Source organism: Saccostrea cucullata, unplaced genomic scaffold (genome assembly GCF_032062105.1).
Source record: "Saccostrea cucullata isolate Sc308-1 unplaced genomic scaffold, CSIRO_AGI_Scuc_v1 ctg897, whole genome shotgun sequence".
Lineage (NCBI taxonomy): Eukaryota > Metazoa > Mollusca > Bivalvia > Ostreida > Ostreidae > Saccostrea > Saccostrea cuccullata.
In genome coordinates this window covers 218616-242137 of record NW_026929693.1, presented here as the reverse complement: position 1 = coordinate 242137, position 23522 = coordinate 218616, and the positions used below count along the sequence as shown (strand labels likewise).

Genomic DNA, 23522 nt, shown 5'->3' with positions numbered 1-23522 from the left:
ATTTTTCAGAGCAAAACATGGACACTGCCATTTTATTCATATGGGAGGCGGGGGGTATCATTTAGTGACCTCATTGCTCACAGTACCTCTATTTTCTTTTGCGTGTTTGAAATTTTGCGAAAAGGGGGGTTAAGAACAGTTTATATGCGTAAGTTATTTTTTTACGATTGAAGATTTTTGTGTTTAAATGGTAATGCTTTTATGTAAGATTATAGCTGACATAATTTTTGCGTGTTTTATATTTTGCGAATTAAATATGATTGCAAAAAATGTGAAAAAAATATAATCGTGAAAAAACCCGGATATCCGCTACGTTATACGATTTAAACTAAATCTTTATACAATCAAATGACGTGCTACAACTACAATTGAATTGTTCATGTTCTTTTATCTATCATGTCAGGTTGTTTTATGTACATGTATATGAATGAAGATTTCTCTTCTGAATGGTGTAACAAATCTGCAGTTTTTTTTTTTTTTTGAAAAAAAGGAACAAAAAAATGAAATTTTATATGATATGTTATCAACCAAATTTATGCACCACCTTTTAACCATCTTCCTCCTCCTGCTACTTCAATTCCTCCTAGCCGTTCTCCTAAACCTCCTCCTCTTCCTCCAAAACCTCCATCTCTTCCTCCAAGCAATCTTCCTTCTAAAAGTCCCACTAATCCTCCTACCTTTACTCCGCCATATCCCCCATCGCCGTTCCTACCAGCATAACAGGATACCAGAACAGAGGCTAACACAATCAAGGCGTTCATTTTGACTGACAAAAAAAATAGTATCATTTTTTTATAATCTTTATACGTTTTTAATAATTTCGGATCAATATGAAACATAGTAAAATTACCTTGTCTAGGTAGGCAACTGTATTTAAGACGATTAAAAATTGAATATGGAAGAAAAAAATGAATGCCACGGTTCACATTTACTTTATGAATAATATCTGTATGTGATAATTATTTTTTTTGGGTAGATATAATTCCGAGACGTTTTTGTTAGGTATAACTCCAAGAATTTTGTCTTTAATATCTCGGTTAATTTTTGCTTTCCTTAAACTTAGATTTAAGGATAATTCTGCAAAGATATTTAAATTTTTACAATTTACTTAAACGAATCTTTTCACATTTTCTTCTTATTATTTATTATTATTCATACATTTATTTCATCATTCGGAAAAGATAAAGTTAAGGAAAACTCTTTTGGTAGACTTTTAAAATGTTTCCCTCATTTTTAAAGTTCAGATTGCACTTACCTGCGATCCGATTCTTTGTAGTAACAAGAATGCTTCCAATCAAAAATCCCGAGTCTTTTATAGTTCTAGGATGGCAACAGGTGACAAACTCTCATTATAACATTGGTTGGGTGTGTTTCTATTGGTCTACCATCCTTATTTCCTTTCATGTCTTGCCCCATATCATTAAATCAGAATTCTTTTCATGAACACAATTCACAATTCATGACGTTGCATCAATATATATGCAGATTTGAGGTTTTTTTCTGGAAAAGCAATAGCCCTAACTTAAAATTTTTAATGGAAAGTGATGAAGTGATGATTCAAGTAACCATTTTTAGATATAATGGTTATGAAAAAATATGAGAAATCGAAACTGATGCACATTACAAGGCCATGGACGCAACATAATACCTTCTCTACGATTCCTGGCATTCAAAACACATCAAGAACAATATTCCATATAATTTAGCCAGACGACTCTTTACCATAATATCAAACAAGGATATTTTAAATTGTATACTTAATGAGTTACGGGAGTTATTACAACAAAGGCATTATCCTTCCTTACTGATTGAAAAAGGAATGACAACGCCAAGCTACATGCCAGAAACAGCTTACCTCAGATAAAAGAAAAACCGGAAAAAATCTTATTCCCTACGTATCTACACACAACCCAAAAAGTCAAGAATTCTTCCAAGTCATCAAAACTAACATGAATATTTTAGAGAATGATCCAAGAATGAAAGACGTATTTAGTGAATTTCAGTTAATCAAAAGTATACGACAGGTCCACTCCTCAAAGAAGATTTTAACACAAGCCAAATTTAACAACACAGAAGAAACAGCACCGAAGATTTGGAAGCTGTCTCTTTTTACAGGAAACCCAACAGTTTAGTTTTTAAAAACGGAAGGAAATTCATCATTCATTCTTCTTTTTCCTGCGAGAGTTCCAATTTGATCAGATGTATTTCACTACATGTTCAGGATGCGGTGAGCATTTTATTGGATGTGATGAGCATTATATTGGCCAAACCGCAGGATCCGATTACCTTCTATTTTTTTTAAATTGAAATTATTTATTCCACAGTTAATCTAACAGATAGAGATTTCATAATTTGAAATTATTTATTCCATACTTAATTTAAAAGAAAGAAATTTCAGAATTTCGGAGTCCCGGTTTCTAAAAGATATAAGCTAAAGAAAAGAAAAAAAAACGAATATATTCAGTGTGCTGAAAAAAATCTTGAATAAAATTCAGGATATTTATTATACATGTTGTTTTCTAACAATAAAAATTATACACTTACAAGAGAAATCTCGATAACTACATTCAATTAAGTTTAAATTTTTTAAAAAAAAATGTTAAGAATACTTTTTTAATTAATTGAGTATTCCTGTTATCTAATTATTACCATACTTTCGATTAATTGTTCATCCTTCATCTTTTCAGAATAAAAGTGAGAAAAGTAAGTGAAAAATTATCAGGTAACCAAAATACAACATTCTGTACTACGTAGTTACATAGAGATATGACTAAAACTCATTAGTCTATTCCATGTAAAAATAATTTATTCTTCATATTTAATCCAAACAAGCAACCTGCGCACCACACCTTAAATTCTATTTCAATGGGAGAGGGCTCCAACTTTTCGGAATATTTTTCTTTCAAATGCCTGCATATGGTTTTTTTGATCTTCTGGCAACAAAAAGCGTGGAGGTTCGGAGAACATCAGTCCAGCAGTCCAAATCAAAAATCGGATATAAGAAGAAAAATATTCTCTTCCCTTTCATGTATTTTTATACAGATGATTCAAAAATTGCATATAGATATTTTTATAGCTAAAATTTGCCGGAATCTTTCGTAATTTGAAAGTGAAACCTCGCATTTTACTTGTTGGGCGAGTGTTACGTTGAATTTTGACCCGAGTTGAAAACTGACCCGTGGGTCATTTTTCAACGTTGAATACTGAGACCAAAGGTATTGAATTCAGACCCTAGTCCGCTGAAAACTGAGTAGGGTCGTGGAATTTTGATCATGAAACTCTTTCTAAATTCAACAGCATAAAAAGACATACTTATGACTAGGTTTTCACAATTTTTAACAGTGATTTAATCCATAGGCGTTGGGAACAGGTGGTGTGGGGGCTAGAATATCGATGGGCACTAATTGTGCACATTTATTGGCCGACCTGTTTTTATATTTCTATGAAGCAGAATCAGAATATATTTTAAAAATCTTTTCATGGCAAGAAAAAATATTTCCTGTGGGGTTCAACTCATCATTTAGATACACCGTTGACGTATGATCAAGTAACAATAGTTACTTTAGTTCATATGTCGACTTGATATATCCCAGTGTACTTTAAATTAAGATCACCACTGAATGTGCCACAACTGTTTCATGTTTGGAAGTTTTACTGACTATGGAAAATGATGGCCAACTGAAACTATACTGTATAAGAAAAGAAATTATTTCTTCTTCATCTTTTCCAAAGTGAACGTTCCTTATTTGTAAAGTAATATTTCGCTATCACCTGTTTATGGTTTGGCGGTAATAGCGTTGCATTATTGTACTTTTTTGTTATTCTTATTCAAAAATGTTGTTTTTCTTTTTCTAAATCATGTCATTCCTGTTCGAAAAAATATGATTCCTAATCGATTAATTGTTATTCTTGTGCGAAAAAAAAATGTTCGGGAATTCATCACCTTTAAGTTGTTGTTCTATCCGAAAATATGTGATTTCTTTTCAATATTTTTGTCATTTCTATTCGAAAGTAAAATGGTGTATATTCGATAATCATGTTAAACATGTCATTCCTATTTAATTGAGTTTACAACCAGTTCTAGTTTTGTCATATCTCCCAGAATGCAATTATTAAAAAAAAATTTTAAAAAAATCACATAGGAGAAATAAAATTATGCAATAAGATAAGAAGTTTATCGAATAGTAATCGTATTTTTTCGAATAGAAATGGATGGTAGTAGGTTTTCGAACAACAACTTTATTGCATATAGTCGAAATAATTATCGAATAAGAAAGATAAAATTACCGAATAGGAATAATAATTTTTTTTATGTTTTCCTTCCTCCATCACTCCCCTATGTTTACTTCTTTGTATCTAAAGCTTTCACGATGAAGATTCATATAATAACTGAATGTAAAAAAATCTATTGTACACTCTGTAAATATGAAAGCAAAAATAAATTCTATAAATTAAAAAAAAAATAGCGAATAGGAATCGCATGTTTTCAAATATGAATGACATCGAATAAGAAAAGAATGACATATTATGATATAGGAATCATATTGTCATTTTCCTCCATTGGGTATAGCAATTTATCGAATACAAATTACAATTGCAAATTATCGAATAGGAATAACACCTAATCGAATAAGAATGATATGTTTAGAAAAATAATAATGTTATTCTCAAGGTTATGCTCCAAAACGATCAATTTTTAAGCCGAGACAGGCTACTGACATATAAGTTTCACTTTGTTACAGAGATTTTACCTACTTTGTTTAAAGTCAGCATTACTTACATGCTATGGTTGCTATATTGATCTTTTTCACAAATATAACCTATCATTGGATTCATTTTGGCATGTGTTCATTCGAACTTTTTTTTTTATACTGAATTTGACTTGATGGGGATGTTCTGCCCACTTGATCAATACATGTATATATCGGGCTCACTTTCTAGAAATCAGATTTCCAGGATTTTTGTTTTATGCCCTATTCATAGTGTTGTGGTTATTTATGGATGCTATGGATTTTAAAAAGTATTGTCAAAAAATAAAGTTTGCATGCTTGAAGATAACTAAAATCGTGTACTTATCAAAATGTACATATATATTCGGGATGATGGTTTTATTTTTATCATTCTTGAAAAGAGAAAAATTGAAACCGAAATATAAATATATAGATAATGATAAATTCCCTAAAACAACTTCCCAGTTTAAAAAATAATTGTTCAAACTCTGAGGTGTGGTCAATATTTAACAGGGTCAATTTTAAACTTAATGGGGTTATCAGGGATAAGAAAAAAAAATTATCAAGCTGTTAAAAAAATGACCCCGGGTATAAATTCTTTTGGTCTCACTTTCAACGGAGAAAAAACATCCGCAGTTCAATATTCAACGTTGAAAAATGAACCCCGGGTCAATTTTCAACTCGGGTCAATATTCAACGTTACTGGGATTTGCATTAGGTACACAGAGGAAAGCAAAACGGGGAAACTCCATCTAGCGATCAGAAGGGACAGAGATTGAACATCATGTAAAATGTACTTATTTTATTAAAAATATTAGACGTAAAATATCTATGCTGCATCCCCCCTCTCTCTATCTGCAAAAATAAAAGAGGGATTCCAACCCCGGAACCTCCCCTCTGGATCTGCCTATGATGTCGCATCATATTTGCTAGCACGTTTTGACTTTGACTTTTGTTTTGTTATCAGCCAAAAATTTGAGTTGGATGTTTATAATTTAAATTTAGATAAAAAGATTAATTCCCTTTCGCATTAAACATAATTATACTACATGTTTGATGCATGACCATATTTTTAATGAACATTTTTCCAGTACTATAGCATGTTTTCGTCGATAAATTGTTATTGAAATTATTATTGAAATATGTAGATAGGCAACTAAACTATAACTGGGTTTATGTAAGATGCATGGTTCTGAAAAATACCAAAAAGAAACCACGGTTGGCCACCAAAGAGTGTCTTGTCATTAAATTTTGTGTTGATTTGATTTGAAATAGCATCAGAGACAATATAATTATTTAAGTGATTATTAAACATTAGCATGTGGCATTTTAAATGTCCCATTATAATCTATACAACAGAAAATTGTCCATACATTTATAGCCATTCAATTTCATTGGATTCGATGTCATATTAACCTGATGGTCAGTGCGCGTGCAATGTCGAACATACGAGTACGTACATGTATCATTACAAACAAAACCTTAAAATAAAATATATTATTATAATAAAACTTTCTTTACACGTTTAAACTAAGTTTTTTTTAATAGTGGGTAAGCTCGTAGAATATTATTATCATAAATATCTTTGTGGCAGTATAATGGTTGATAAGAAGTCACACTGTTTTTTTTAAAACCATTTGACAATGAAAAATGAAATACTAGTAGCTACGTGAAATATATGGAGATAACGATCCAAAACAGGAGCAGGGCGAACACGGACCTCCGAAACATCAGAGGTGGGATCAGGTGTCATTGAAGAATGAACATCCCCTGCCGACCGGTCACATCCACCTTGTGTTACATGTTATGATCGTGACATAACGGAAAATCCGTCGTTCATTCTATGTGAAAATAATTGAATAACAATCAGTATGAATATGCGTTAGTCAGCATTTGACTCAATGATAAATTGTATTTGCTGAAAAGGCCGTTGTATCTACCATAGAACTTACGAAATGATGCTTTTAAACGAGAAAGCTGATATTCTTGTTTCATCAACTTGTTTGTGAATAATTTACCTCGTTTTAAAAATTATACATATGCAGAGCATGCTCTTGCGTATCGAATCGACTGAGAGATATAAACTCCGGATCTGTGTGGAGGTGATTAATGTATATTGCTGCAAAAATAAGGGAAGTTGACGATTGAAAAATTAAGTCATCACGTTTATCATGAACTTTGTTTGTTAGATAACCATTAACGTTTTTTAGATGTGTCAGACTCTGTGATATTTTTTATTTCAAGCTCACCAGGATATATTGTATCGACATAAGAATGGAAATTACCATGATTATTAATTTACAGTACGTCGTCGATATATATAAACGTCCAGTTGAAGGTCACTGCGAGTGTTTTCCTCTTTTCACGCATAAGATTTTGCACAAATTCTGCTAAAAACGGGACGCAATTAGTACCCATCGGAATTCAAATAGATTGTTGGAAAACATGGGGGTCGTAAATAATACATGTTTTTGACTTAACTGGGGCCATAAGTATCTTTTTGGCACAATCCTAGGATCAGTCCACGTATTTCTTATGTATGTCTTATACATATAAACCGTAACATAAAACGAACTTAGCGAGGTCTTAGCTAAGTCAATTTAAGTTGACAATATACTCTTCAATCAAACTATTTTTCCAATTTTATACCTGATATTACATATTCTGTCATACTTTTTTATTATATATAAAATCAACGTCTTTTCGAAATTTAAGTAAGGTCATTATATTTCGTATGAAAATTCTGTTTAAATGATTCTTAAAATAAAAAAAAATCCAGATAAACAGATATGCATAATGTGGCAAGTGTTCAATGTAAATGTACATGTATGACGATTGTTTATCACTCGAGGCTGTGATGTTTTCAGTCCATCTTTTGTTGTTATTTTTGTGTTTGACAGATGTTCATTCACTTTGTCATTCTTGTCGACATGGTACGTAAACTCAACATCTATTTACATGAACTTGAAATTGAAACTCTGATTAACAAATTAACAAAAGTACAAAACAATATAGACATTTTGACTTCTTCCCCTTCCCATGTATCAAGGAAACTGATAACAGGCCAAGATATTGGAATAAGTGATCAGTCTCCCCCCCCCCCACCTCCCCCGATGAAATAGTAAAGTCCTTATTCCGCTTAGAAATATTCCTTTTCTTTCATGCATGCCATGAATAGTGGAACGTTTAAACGTCGAGATTCAACTTTTCATATTTCAAAATATATGTATAAAAAAGCTTACTCTTTCATGTAGTTTTGTCGTTTGTTAAAGCCCACTCAGCACAATATAAACGATTCATTGATCACAATGCACTCGTCAATGTGACGTCATCTCGTGGAAGTTGACGCAGTTTGTACACAGTGAGAGGCTGACGAAGTCACATTTTGTACAATGAAGAATGTCTTGTTATCAAATTAAATTTTATTTGCAGTAAAATTAAAGGCCGTTATCTTGGACGCGATGGCAAATTACGATTTTATTTAAATACTATCCGTATATTCTCCAGTCAAGCGATGCGGGACGAGGGGTCCACCTCGTGTATTTGTATGCAAATTCATAGAAAAAGTAATAGAAGGGTCCTAATAAATCGATTTATTACAAGGGCATACCCTCAATGAATCCTGCCAAGTTTTTACACATAAACTTAAGAAGCATTAAACAACAATTATTAGAATAATAATTGTATTTATATATTTAATGCGATAATTTGTTTGGAGGTTTCCGGAAACATTTACGTTGGTAAATTGTGAAAATTCTCAGATCCACGCCTTGCCTGAGGGATTAATTGTAATAGAATGTGTAAGGTCACGTGGTTAGCTCAGCGAGTCATTCACACTCGCGCGCTCACCAACGCTAACATGAAGCATGTCTATTTTGAAGACCCACCTCCACCCCAGCATTCCTATCCCTTAATATGATCATTAATGTCTTGTAAAATTTATATTATATTATAGTTTTTACTCAATTGTTTTACTGCTTCTATGTATTTGGTTTTGATTACGATCTTTTTGCAAGCTTTTTCTTCTGAAGTTTTGATTGTGTCTTTGATGTACCATCTTTTTGCCAACTTTTTCTTGTGATGTTTGCCTATTTTGTTTTGATGTGCCATCTATTTGCTAACTTTTTAATATGATGTTTTGATTGTCTTGTCTTACAGATACTTTTTTCTAGTCATTTTTGGGGGATCAGACATTATCATATTTTACGTAACTGATAAGCAAAGCTTGTGAATCTGATCCCCCTTCTTGTTTGTTAAATTGTTCACATTTATATCGTCATTTTAATAAATGACATTATTCATCAACATGAAAGTGTTTTATTTGACTTTTACAAAATTAGCAAAAACAAGCTGCGGTGATCTTGCCTATAAGCATTAGAAGACATAAAGATATTTATTTGAAAAGTGCTGCGTAATTTTATAGATTAATTATACCAATATTTAATGTAGTTGACCAGCAAAATATCCAACCTGCCGTCTAACAAATGTAATTTTAGCAATTTAATAGTAAAATATAGGTACCCAGCACTTTTCACAAAGTACATATACCGTTGAAAAGAATTCTAAATTAAAGAAAGATTTTTAACTTAGTAATATGCCCTTGCATTATTGAAATTTATAGATGACCTCAACACTCCAAATATATTTGCTAAACTTGGCACATCGCATGTAATGGATTTTAATTATTTTTTGCATGTAGACTTATTAAAGCAAGTGTTTACACATGACAACATCAAAATCTTTTTTAGTGCTCCTCTAGTCCTATTTTTGGTCAATGCTTAATTTTAAGTGCAAAAAGTTCAACATGAGTGTAAAAAAAATTACTACGTTTTTATTTTGTTTTATATGTCACAAATACCCAAAAGCTGGATGTGTCGATGAATATCATTTATAGCATAGGCTCTTATCTTTTATTTTATTAATGAAAAAGACTCCAATTTATATTTCTTTAGAAAAAATTATATGGTCCAAATTTGAGTTGAGCAAGTAAGTTTTTAAATTCAGTATCCAATTTTCATTACGTTATAAAACCCAATACATTACAAGCACAGAATTTTTTTCATATGTTACTATGAATACAAAGTACAAACTTTTGAGTCACTCAATAAAATAAGTGGGAACAGGTATATTGAAATAAAGAAAAGGACTCAAATTTATCTATCTTTTTTTTTTTTATTTTTCCAAACAAAACCGATCCCGACTGGAATTATATAAAGAAGAAAATACTAAATGTTAAATTTGGCTCTTTTGTTGTAATATGATTTAAAAAAATTACTTGATTTATTTTTTTTACATGTAATATAGGTGGCAGGTGCCTTTAGTTTGATAAAATTAATAATTTTGCATTATTTTCAATCAGGATCGGTTTTAACTTAAATTTAGAAATATTTCCTAAATTTGGCTTTTCATTTTAATTTATCAGAAAAATATGCTTGTCTTCTGTTTCTTTTCAGTCAGTTTACTGTTTTTAAATGAGAGTAACCATAGATTTAAATGTATAAGATTACATGTAAACATCTGTTTGATTTCTTGATACTCGGTATTTAAAAACAAGTATTAAATTGTACATGCATGCATTAGGCCTATGCAACAGCTGAGAGCAGACAGCCCAAAATTTTGGAAGCCCAAAATATGTGTCGGATCAAAAAGTACAATAGGATGTGCACAATGGCAATATGTAATAAAGATTATGTGAAAGTTTCATTAATTTTCACTCAGTGGTATAAGAGGAGTTGCGAATAAGAGATGGGTACCCCAAAGCGTAACAGACAGACGAACGGACGGACAGCTACACGGACGGACGGACATACCAACTACAATATACCCTCCCACTTTTCAAGCGGGGGGTATAAATATTATTGTTTTTAATAAAATATCAAATGTTCCTCACATTCAATATGCCGCCTATTAATACAATACTGCGTGGTTTTTCGGTGGACTGCCTCTTAAATATCCTCGACATGTAGATTTGAACCACATCACATTTTCAGTAAAGTCCTAAAGAGAATCACCCACCCTTATAAAGTATGCATTTTATTTTTTTTAAAAATTGCCGATATTTCCATTTGTCACCTTAACTGTCCTGCGTTTTGACTTTAAACTAGCTTGGTTGACTAGTTATAGCATTTAACTATCCTCAACCCTCGCCATAAGCTGCCATGAAGGAGCATCAGTGTTTCACAAAGAGAGTATAGGTAAGTTTAATGCTTTATTTGTTTCTCTTTTCAATGAAAAAACACAAAATAATTATATCGTTTTGATTGTTAAAAATCAATAATGAGAAATTGTAATAATATTCTATTTATAAATTTCCCCAAATAATTGAAAAAAAAGATAAGATACCGTAGTATGTTGTAATTGTAGTAAGCTTTTATTTTATTTAATTTTAGATGAAGACTTCAAGCATAGATCGATCTGTGTAGCATTTTCAAAGTACTTTTAACCTGAACCTGCACCAAAGAAGACGGGAGGAAAAGATTTGCAGGAAGTACAAGTGTCGAGTTGACCAGATGAAAATCGTTTACAGCATTTCCCGCTTCCAGGACAAAGGGTGTCATCATTGCATGCTTTTCGTACTTGGTAGGAAGGAGGCATTATCAGTACACCATTGCATTTACCCGGTTTTTGATATTGAATAGGGATTTGACATACCCTAGAGCCCTTTTGTTGATTATAACAGCATTTCTGTGATCCGTGACAATATTTGTCGTGAGCGCAATAAGGACCAAGTTGTTGATCATCTGTTTCGTAAATACTAGGACAAGTCCCGTATTTTTGAGCTACAAAAAACCATAATTATTACTAAAGGAAATTAAAGACACCAAAAGGGATATGTTTTCAGACATGGTACACATCAAATTAAATAGCCCGTATTAATATTTTAATTTCAATATGATGAACAGGTTGTATACATACATAAAGATTGTTCTAAATATTTTGTAAAACTGAAATTATCAGTCAAGGTAGTCAAAACAGACAAAAAAAAACAAGATGTGTTTGCGAAACACTTATGCTCCCAAATGACAGCTTAAAGCAAGCGTTAAAGTTTCTTAAATGCAAGTCCAACTCCAAGCTGTCAAAAGGAATACACCTGTAAAATATAAAACTCTCTAGTACTAAATGTTTAAATGTTATGGCCGAGTTTATAGGTTTTTTTAAATGGATCAATCTTTAAGGTCAAAGTCAAGGGGTAAAGATGTTTTATTCATTTGAGGCCTTGTCAGAAGGAATAAACATGTGTAGAATGAAAGTTCTTGCACCAACTTTTCAAAAAATTATGGCCAAGGTTTAATTTGGGGAAATTTTGGTAAAAGTGAGTCAAACTCCGATGTCAAGAGACCAAAGTGGTGGTATGCTATGTAAGGTCTTGTCACAATAAATACAACTGTGAAAGTCATAGTCCCACCCACTCAAAACTTATGGGCTACGTCAAAGTTTTTGTGGACAAACAGAGAGACAGAATGACAAAGAGTGCAAAAATTATATACCCAGGATCGTCGATTACGGGGGCAGAATAATGATTGATATTTTATTATGTCTTATAAAACGCTATGTCTTTCTGCTTATTTTTATTTCACTAATATTGCACAGTAGTAAAAGATTTTACATGTGAACTTTTTATGTAGAGGATAAGACCTTTGAACTTAGAAGTAGATAAAGTGATAACGTAAACTTCATTTATATCTTATTATGTTACATAAAATTAGTAGCAAACGAAATTGTCGAATCGGAACGATGGATAAAATTGAAAAAAAATGCATTTATCGTGAATACTTAATAATGTTGACAAAATATCATTTCTGTAGGTAATTCCACCCAGTGACCCTCAAACCTAATGGTCCTAGAGGTAATGTGCCGAATATCCCTCCTACTCCTCCAAATCCTCCTCCTGCACTTCCTAATGGTCCTACTCCGAAAACACCATATTCTCCTAGTCCTCCTTCCAGTACCTGTCCACCTCCTACTCCCCCTAGTCCTCCTCGTGCTCCTCCTCCTTGTACTGCTCCTCTTAATCCTTCATATACCCCACCATGTCCCCCATCGTCGGAATGATGAGCTCCTTTTGAATCGTAACTACCATCCGCATTACAAGAGACCAGAACAGAGGCTAACACAATCAAGGCGTTCATTTTGACTATAAATATATCATCATTGTTATAATTACCGTATTTTTTTTTTGAATAAGACTGTCTTTTATATCATGTATTTTACTTTCATTATGTACGTTTCTATTGAGAAAAATCTAGAACATCTGTTACATTTTTAAAATGTTTTATCTAAAAGAATCCAACTTAAGATACAAACAATAAATTGATTGATTGATTGTATACTGTTTAACGTCCCTCTCCAGAATATTTCACTGATATGGAGACGTCACCATTGCCGGTGAAGGGCTGCAAATTTAGGCCTATGCTCGGCACTTACGGCCTTTGAGCAGGGAGGGATCTTTATCGTGCCACAACTGCTGTGACACGGGGCCTCGGCTTACACGGTCTCATCCGAAGGACCGCCCCATTTAGTCGCCTTTTACGACAAGCAAGGGGTACTGAGGACCTAAAAAAATTCTTATCTGCCAATAAGATTAGTTACATTAGTATTTTTTTCAATATTTATTTCAAAGTAAATGTAATAAAGAAATTAAATTTGTGCTAAATGAAAAATTACACTAGTCTATTGAAAATGTCCCACGAAACTTTGCAGCAGAAAAAATTCATACATATTTAAATCTTTTCAATAAATTATTGAACTTCTAAAGTTGTATTTTTGCATTTCGCGTTTTCGCCGAATCGTCATGGTCAAACATTAAGCTGTTTGACCAAACAAATATCAGTTTTAAAATAAGAAAGGCATCCTATTTAGCAAAGATATTTGAATTTTTGAGGAACAAAGGACAAAATATGGTAACCTCTGCATCTGACTCCTTATTTGATGTAAAAATTAGAAGACATTTAAAACTGTGATAGATTGTAGTTAAGAGCTTAAATAGATGCTCGTTTTTAAATCAGCACTAATTTGATTCAGAGCTTCAATGATTTAAATGAGGCCACAAGAGGGTGCACAAATAGGACGTTTTCTCAATTCTGCTGGAATTTGTCAAATTTGAGACTTTTTTTTACTTCGAGTACATAGAGCACAAGCTGAGATTTTTACACACAATGTACATCTGATATTAATGTATGAAATATATAAATTTTGTAGATAAGCAAGCTTGTACCTTATGTTTTCTGAAAGAAAATGTGCCGTAAAATTGATCAAAATTTGCAAAAGATGAAATAATTCGGAAATTGACATATTTTCTTACCTTCCTGTGACCTTTGTGTATTCCACCATTTTGTGGCAGGGGTGATAAGTGGTTTTCAATTTATAAACTGTTGCATTATTCTAATGGACACCCTAAACCAGGGGCCAAAAAGGGGTCTTACCCTATCTCGTCGTTTGTTTGTCTCATTTATCCTTTAGAAGCTCTATCGTAATTATGAAATAAACAGGTCTAATCCAAAGACTATTTCTACCTACATAGCTACTTATAGCTACCTACTAGGTATTTAATTAAACATACTCCAGGTAGCTATTTTACCTACTTTTTGCATTATTTGCATTTTCTGGCCGAATGCTAGAACAGCTCAATATGATAGGCATCAAATTTCTTAATATGGTCACATTGATTAATGATATCAAAAAAAAAAAAATGGAAAACGTGATTACTCTGCAACTTATCAATTTTGCATAAAAGCACCACCCAGTTTCATTTTCTGGCAGCTAAGATTGAAAATGAAGTCCAAAATTACAAACCTTTTTTATGCTTATCTCCAAGCAATCTTAGACAAAAATGTTTAAGGATGATTTTGAAGCCTTTCCTCTTTAATCTCCGCCCTCAAAAAGTTTTCAAATTAACAAGCTGCATTTTTTTCCGTGCAAGTGCACGAGATTAAAAACAACAAATTTGACCTGTTTTAAAGGTGTGATGTAATTATTATTTAATCTTGTTTTCAAAGACATTTCAAATTAGGTAGAAATAGCTAGAAGTAGCTACTTTAAGTAGGTTTCAATACTTAGGTAGCTATTTAAAGCTACGAAGGTAGAAATAGTCTTTTTGATTGGACCTGACAAAGAATGACCTTAAATGACCCTAAATACATGTAACTAATCTTTATTCAATTTTTGAACGTGATAATCTTTTAAGTTACGATAAAAATTTCGTTTTTATTTGTCAGATTTCCAATACATTTTATTAAATTTCTCGAAGTATAAATGCATTCCTAAAAATTAGATTCAATGAGCATTCCTAAAATTTAGATTCAATGATAATTCTACAAAGATAAAGTTTGGACTTAAAGTCATTATGTGCAAACCACATGAATATTTTTTTTTAATTTATTAGTTATCATTCGGAATAGTTACTGAAAAAAAATTTTTTTGTAGACGTTTCTTAAATGTTTTCATCCAATCTTAAAAGTTCAAATAGCACTTACCTGCGATCCGATTCTGTGTAGTAACAAGAATGTTTCCAACCAAAACACATGAGTCTTTTATAGTATATGATGGCTAAAGATCACAAACTCTCATCACAACTAATGTTGTGATGTTTTTGTATTGGTCTACCATCCTTATTTCCTTATATTTTGCCAAATATCATTAGGCGTAGAATGGGAAGTTTTTATAAAAAAAAAAAAAAAAAAAAAACTTACTGTAGAATCTAGAGAAAGGTTAACTGAAATACTCAATCATTTTGACAGAGGTCGAAAGAATAAAAAAAAAGTTCATCTTGCTGACAAAGACTGAATGCAAATTCGAAAAAGGTGCATTCCCGGGAAATAAAAACAAAAATCGCGAAAGAGTTTCTTTGATTCAGAAGTTTACAGTTGGTAAGAGAATGCAACTCTTATCCATATTGTGCAACAATTGCTTTGTCATATCAACACACAGAAAATGAAAATAAATGTTTATAATTTAAATTTAGATTAAAGAATTTTATATATACGAGTGTTGATCCAAAAGTTCGTGGAATTTCTTTCTAAAATTTTATCGTGATTTGATGAAAGCAAACAATAGGCATATTTATGATAAAGAGTCATAATGTAACAATATTGAAAAATTTCACCACGTTCCAATTACCAATAAGGTCATACGAGCTTTCTGAAAATGAATCGTTGTGAAACCCGTAGGAGACTTCGACGTTATGTCAAATAAGACATGTCACGTCACGTTATAGAAGCATCTCACCCTAATGTCCAAATCGAATGCTTAATTCTACAAAATGCTGCCCTTTTCTAAATTTTTTTTCTCACGAAAAGCCTGGGTATCCTCTCGCATCAACTGATGTTCATTTTTCACTCATATATCAAAATACTCTCCATCTTTCCATATGATGTTCCAATTTCAGTAGCAATGTTTGGAACAGCACGTCAGCCGACAACGTCCATTAACGCGTTTAAATTGTCAAGGGGGGATAAACACTTAAAACAGAACCCTCAAAAGGCAGCCACACCTTTATGCAACGTCTATGGACGTTCTATATTCCTTGCATTTCTTACGCAACTGGAAAACCAGTGATCAAATGCATTTTCCCCCCAGCCTATGTCAATAATCTACGCGTTTAAGATACAGGGATCCCGGGATTTTCACAAAACGTATGACTTGACAGAAATTTGACGTTGTCTAACAACCTAGAGATGAACAATAAATTATCAATTAATAAACTAAATATCCACATTTCAAGTATAAAGAATTAAAATGATATTCATGATATTGATGTCTCCCCCGCATTTCCAAACATCCGTTTCTATGGCAATTGCAATAGAGTTACTATCACAAATATTTAAAATATTTCTAATTTAAAATATTCAACAAGTGTCTATATTCTCATGTGTAATTTTCAACCAGTTTCACTTATAAATAAATAAAATATGAAGAAATTCCACGAACTGTTGGATCCACCTTCGTAGACTTAAGAAAGATTACTAGTATGATTCTGTAAAGTACTAAAACGGAAAGAGCAGTCGGCCACCTAAAGAGTTTCCGGACAATTAATTTTAAGTTGTACATGTATATTTCAAACTAATGTAAAAGGTGAAGAGGAATACCAGTTACTGGTTTATGAAAATTTTATAAACAATACAAATTTTTCTCCAATGAAGCAATTCGGAAAGTTAACATCCATAAAAATTAAGAATCATTTAACAGATCTAGAGAAATCTATTGCGTGTTTTTCTTTGTTATAACGAGAATCTACTAGTATTTTGCTATAACCCAGTTTGAAAGAAATAACTATCTCCTGGTTATTACTAATATATAATAATCTTGTAATTATAAAATTAATTTTTTTTTTAATTTTCCAAAACTGGGTCTTTCTGGCTGTCGTACACACATGTATTCAATGTAAAAGACGCTTTAATGTTAATTTTGCCTATAAATGAGGAATTTCAATAAAAGAAGGACCTATGTTATACTCTTGAATCTTTTATAGCCATGGCTTCAGCAAACTCTAACGTAGATTTATTTTCTCCTGATTGAAAGACCTAGGAAATTTTACTTCCCTTTTTTTAGCATTTGAAACGAGTCCCAACATTTCGATTTACCAACAACTTTAATTCTAAGACCAACTTACTGTGGTACATGTAAGTACCTACGAGGGTTGTCCAAAAAATTCGTGTATTCGATGTATTTTTAATTTAGGGATAAGTACACGTTTCAATTTCACCAGTGATCTTCTTCTGTAGCATTTTCCATGATTATGACAAATGATGTCATCACTGCATGCTATTCGCGTTGGATATAAAGAAAGGTAAAGAAAATTACTATTGCAACTACAAAATGATTGATATTGAGTTAGGATTTGACACTTTTGTCTATTGTACACATTGTTTGGACAACATTTCTGTGATCCACGATAAAAGTCTTAACAAAATTATTGCAGAAATTAAATATTGAGATGCACAGAATTAACGTTTAAGAAAAAAATATTTGAGAAATTTGACTAGCACATGTAAATTATGTTGCCACTTAATGAATATATTCTTTTTTTATCTTCACTTGTATATGATTATCTAGGGAACTTGATGGGGTTATATATAGAGTACTTACCAGTGTAAGTATATAAGAGGGGTGATCAAAAAGTTCGCGCATTAATTGAATAACTTTGAAAAAAAGTTATACAGGGTTTCAGTGGTGATTTTTTTTCATATTAGTGCTCTCCGATTTCAACGCGCATCTGCAACCGTTCTGTTCATGCGCAGATCACGTGATAGAGGCGGTCACGTGACATGCGACACGTTCTGTTACAGAAGCATAAAAGTTAATCCGACTCATATTTCTTACCATGCAAGTTATTTTTCATACCAAAAACAGTCAATTTGTCAGAAATCGCCACATTTCGGCTATAGTATGAGTAGATAATGATATCCTTTTCCAGATTGAGCATTAGTGACCATCAAAACACAAGTCCTCTGTCTTTGGAGCGTTTTTTATGCAATGTAAAAAAGTATTTGTGTCTTATTTTTATCATATATGATATGTTAAAAGTCTAAAGTAAACGATATTTTAGGGATTTACTAATTTTATCATTAAGATATTCAGCTATTTTAATCTAACTGTAAGTTGGCGATCTTTCATATCACATTGCTTAAGGTATGTCACTCGTGAAATTTGTTAAATCAAGGATTTTTTCAGAAGTATATTTTTGATAAGTATCATATAGTATGACTCAAAATCGCAGACAAAATGAAAGGGGGGCAGTGTGCATCTTACTGAGCTACCGTAACGGTACAATGAAGTTGACCTTTTTGCACTTAAATTTTAACTCTTTGGTTAATTACATTAACTATTATCATATTTTATCAGATGTTATGATTGCAGAAAATCTTATCATATTTTACGTAAAATAGTTTGATTAATATTTATCATTGAACAAATCTTGCAAATTAATGCGTGTAAATTATTGTGTGACCTTCTTGCACTAAAAAGTAACATATTTGGGGTATTAAGAATCTAAAAAGGCAATAAAATATTTTTTTATATCAAACTTTTTACGTATTAAGTGCTAATCGGTCAAAATGAGTGAGCAGTTTAAAATAACGAAAGAAAAAGTTGGGGTCAGTGATGTTCATTTTGAAATATTGGTCAAACATGTGAATTTCAGGCAAAAAACTGTGTACAATTTATCTTGACTTCTTTTCTCGGCAAAGTTTGTTGATGGAAGATATTAAATTTATTCTAAAAATATTAATTGAGACCTTTATTACATATTCTATAAAGATTTAATAAATGTGCAGATTTGAAGAATTTTTCTACTAAGTATCCTTCCACCAAAAGAAAAAGTCCCTCATAAATCTTGCTTCTTCGTGGATTTTCGAGGAGTTTTTTCCATTGAATATTGAATAATTTACATTGTTGAATTTTAATATGTTATAAAAATTGAAATATGATAAATAGTTTTGAAGTAAGAGGTTCTGCGTAAATTTTTCTAATAAGCTGACGATTGACATACCTTAACAAAGGTCCCATTTCTTTTCCAGCGTGCTTTCACTGAGCAACAGAACCAACATCAGTTTTAAATATTTCCCTTCCATCATTAAAACAATCACATCAATTAATGACAAAACTCATGGCAAGTCTTTTGTCTTCATAAAATGTTTAAAGCGAGCGCAGCGAGGCGGCGCGAAGCGCCGCCCGCATAGCGAGCTCTTAAAGCAACGCCTGTGCGAAGAGAAAATTCGGACTTCTGCACATTCATTCGATAGAATTTTTTGATGCAGTAATTTGGACCCACAATGCATCATTTTAGCTACGTTCTCGCGAGAATCACGGCAAATGTTCAACAAAAAGTTTACATGCCTTGATATAATGGACATATATTGAAGATAAATAGAAAACAAAACGTTCTTCATTAACTTTCAGCACTGTTCAGGCTTTTTCTCGGTATATTGCGACTTATATACGTCATGTGACGTCAGAGTCTAGACGCACCGAATGTCACGTGCGGTTTGACGAGCCCGATCTAAATCAAAACAATAGAAGAGTTTGCGCTCGCTCTAACGGTCGCACCGTCAACATATTAAATTATTATATGCTTCTGCAAAGGAATTTCCCAGATAAACGTTTAACTTTACAGCCGTTCGTTGCTCGAATACAACTGAGTCAACCATTTTTTTTTGTCACAAATGATCTACATATTGACGTCATTTTCACATTGTGGCGTCAGTAACATGGGGCAAAACATATCATTACATATGCTATTTATAGAAAATGTGTTTGACACTATGTGTGCTAAATTTCATTTTGATCTGGATGGTGTTTTTTTTATTATAGGGATAGTTTGCAAGCTTTTAGATCACCCCTAGTGTATAGGACGTCAATATTGGCATAATACGAATAAAATGAATTAATTTAATGTCGTCGATATAACTAAAGGTAGAAATGAAGACCACCGCAATGGCAAAAAATCTTTAATTCTTTGAAGCATTTTCGAATGACATAATAACGCTTTTTATATGGCGCCATGAGTTCAACAAAGGAAAAGCACCATTTAAGTTGTGTATTAAGGCCCTCTTGAACAAAATAATAGGATCAATTCGAAAAACATACAACAGCCTTTGAGAAACGTTATAACGTTTTCTTAATGCATATCAAAGACTTTTTCAAGCATAGTTTTTGAGAAGTATTAAAGAGTTTTGAAGGGCATAATTATGCTCTTTCGTATAGACACGATGACCATTCTTTTTACGGTCTATACCTTGTTTGTTTTTTTAATAAAAAGCTTATTAAATTCATTTTTTTTTAACTTTATTCATAGAAAGCGTTCTTAGCAACTAACTTCAAGGATTGGTGATAATTCCATTATTAGAATACAGGGTGTTTTAGAAAACATGCAATCATTTACTTTCCTCACCATATTGTTATGCAAACAGGAACATATTTGAGAATTATATCAAATTATGCTACTGGGCTAAAGTTTTTATCAATACCAAAACTTTAGAAAATAATTATCATTTTAATTAATTATGACCGCCAGACGTCATATTTCACATCACTGAAAAAAGAGAGTTCGACATTTTTAATGTTGAATTTAATAGAAAGTTCAGTTGATTTCAGTAATGCATGAAAATAAGGTTTACAGAATGCAAAGAACTTACTAATAGCTATATAAAGTGGAAGATGTATAAATCTGTAAAATTTTGTAGCTAATGGAAAAGTTAAAACTTGATCAAAGAAAAGGGGAAAAATGAAGAAAAAAAAACAATTAGAACACATGAAATCATTTTGAAGATTACTGTCTAAAGAGGCATTGTTCCAGAGACTCGCATGAAATCCTCTTGCAAAATAAATGAGTTTGTGAACAAATTGAGTAAGTAAAGTGTAGATCAGATGCTGAGATACGTTTTGAATCTTAAACCTTGGACTTGTTAGAACAAATGTTAGCAGGACCATTCATCTCTTTAAAATCCATTAAACTGGGCTTCACACTCACCTGACTTAACTCCCATTGACTTTTATCTATTTAATTGTAAAAGTGTTTAACCCCACCCACCCATCCCCCAGAAAAGAAAGAAATGAACTCAGAATAGTTTTAAATAAAACCTAATTCATTTCCAATCCAAAAGACTCTTTGCAATAATAATGAGAAGTTTCTTGCATCGGATAGATTTATTCTTTCAGCAAAAATGACGCCATTTAGAGCATATTTTTAACTAAGTGACGTATTTTCATAAGAATAAATCTTGAAGTTGTGACTCTTAATTAGATATGTTGATACATGGAACTGGTCAACACACCAGTAAAATCTAATCAATCAATACGGTTGCACGTTTTCTGAAACACCCTGTATGTGACTTTGTGTAAATGAAACATATGGAGATAACGAATAGTATTCAAAATAAAATAAAACAATACAAAATAGGGGCAGAGGAAACACAGACCTCCAAAACATCAGAGGTGAGATCAGTTGACATGGAGGAGTGAGCATATCCCCTGCCGACCGATCACCCCCGCTTTGTTTTCCTTGTCGTGATCGGGAAATACGGAAAAATCCGTCAATTCAGTGTATAAATAATGGACTAACAATTAGTATAAAAACGTCAGTCAGCATTTAACTCAACGATAAATTGTATTTTTTGACGAGGTCATTGTATCGACAAAAGAACATACCAAATGATGTATTTCAACGAGCTTGCTGATATTCTTGTTTTATCCACTGGTTTGTCGAAACTTTACCTTGTTTTAGACATTGTTTACACGTAGAGCATGCTCTTGTGTATCGAATTAACTGAGATATGTAAACTCCATATGCAGGTTATGAAGTATATTGCTGCAAAAGAATGGAAATTGTTAATTGACATTGCGTCGTCGATATATCTAAATGTCGAGTTAAGGGGAAGAAGGACCTTTAGCTGAAAAAAATACCTGTCGTTTAATTTTTTTTCATATTTTGTACATATCTTATTTAATATGTCACACATACTATAAAGCAAATATATCAATAGGTTTCTAGACTTATTTCTGAGATATTGGGTGACAAATACCATGCCCCACAGTGTCTGAGCGGAGTTTTGATTCTCCGTGTTTCTGGGCCCATTACTCGGTCGATAATTGAATTTTTTCGGCATAGATAAAAAATATTTCAGCGAAAATGTGTCTTTTAAAATATTTCATAATATGAATAAGGTTGAAAGTTAAAAAATGGAAGATTCTTTCGTCACACCGCATCTGGAGACGGAAAATTACGTACTTTTTAAGACAACTTAAATAACAAAAAAATTAATTTGCAAAAAATCCTATCATTAAATATTTGAAAATTTACGTTGAAATTCAAGTTTGTCATGTTATTGATTTATAGTAAAAATATCGATTAGTGAAGCTGAGCTCAATATTGCACAGCACGTAGTTAAACAAGACATGAAATGAGAAAAACGTGTCATGTGTTTACATTTCTCGAGTACGGAAAAACCAACTACGACGTCACACATTTGCGAAATCAGCGAAATAAGACATACCTACAAAATATTTCCGTCAACAACAATGTAAAACTATTTTGTGTGTTCTCAAATTAAAAAAATACCCCACCATGTACTGATCATGACCCGTTTTTATGATATCATACTACCCATGTTTCACTGTTTATAATCTTACTGCACTAAGAGATCCACTATGACGTCAACGACTAGTTGGATGCGCAGTGTGGGGAAACAGAAGAGTGGATCAATTTTTTTCCGTAATTTGATAATATTTGCAAGAAAATATGAATGTTTTAAATATTCTTTTACAAGATGGTGAATGCTAACAAAAGTCAAAAAATTATACAAGAACTGTGGTTTCAATCTTGTTTTGTACATGTTTAATCAGAGATTATGACGTAATTAAGCTGAGTCATGTGACCATACATCCTACGTCCCCTTAAAGGCAACAACGAGTGTTTACTCGTTTTTATGTATAAAATTTTGGATAAATTCTGCTTCATATGAATACAGAAATAGGTCTGATAATGAAGGATGCTATTGGTACCAATGGAAATTCTAATATATTATTGGAAGACCTGATCTCCAAAAACCACATAGATATTGTCAATCAGAAACTGAAGCATCGTTTTGATGTCAACTTCAGAATACTTGTGTGTACAATCAAAACGTTTTTAACAAAATAAGTTTGCAAATGACCAATGACAAGGTAAGTCGAATTTACGAATTCCATTCTTATTGAAAAAGCAGCTATCAAAGATATCAAAAGGCCTGGACTTTTATTTAACAAACTGTTTACGTGATTTTAACTGAATATGAAATTAATATCTGCCAAAATGTTTGT

General features: G+C 32.1%; 1 protein-coding gene across 1 annotated transcript; it reads right to left on the bottom strand.

Moving 5' to 3' along the window:
* Positions 1–11077: 11077 nt before the first annotated feature.
* LOC134281840 (WAP four-disulfide core domain protein 2-like) lies at positions 11078–15295 on the bottom strand. Its single transcript, XM_062764279.1, has 3 exons — positions 15203–15295; positions 12562–12864; positions 11078–11509 (listed from the first exon to the last, which is right to left on the bottom strand). The coding sequence occupies exons 2-3, from the start codon at positions 12857–12859 to the stop codon at positions 11169–11171; spliced, it is 639 nt and encodes a 212-aa protein (XP_062620263.1). The 5' UTR covers positions 12860–12864; positions 15203–15295; the 3' UTR covers positions 11078–11168.
* Positions 15296–23522: the final 8227 nt, after the last annotated feature.

Coding starts and splice junctions, on each gene's coding strand:
- LOC134281840 (XM_062764279.1), bottom strand. CDS start 12,859: ATGAACGCCTTGATTGTGTTAGCCTCTGTTCTGGTCTCTTGTAATGCG. Junction 11,510..12,561: donor ATTACCTCTAGGACCATTAG/GTTTGAGGGTCA, acceptor GGTTTTTTGTAG/CTCAAAAATACGGGACTTGT.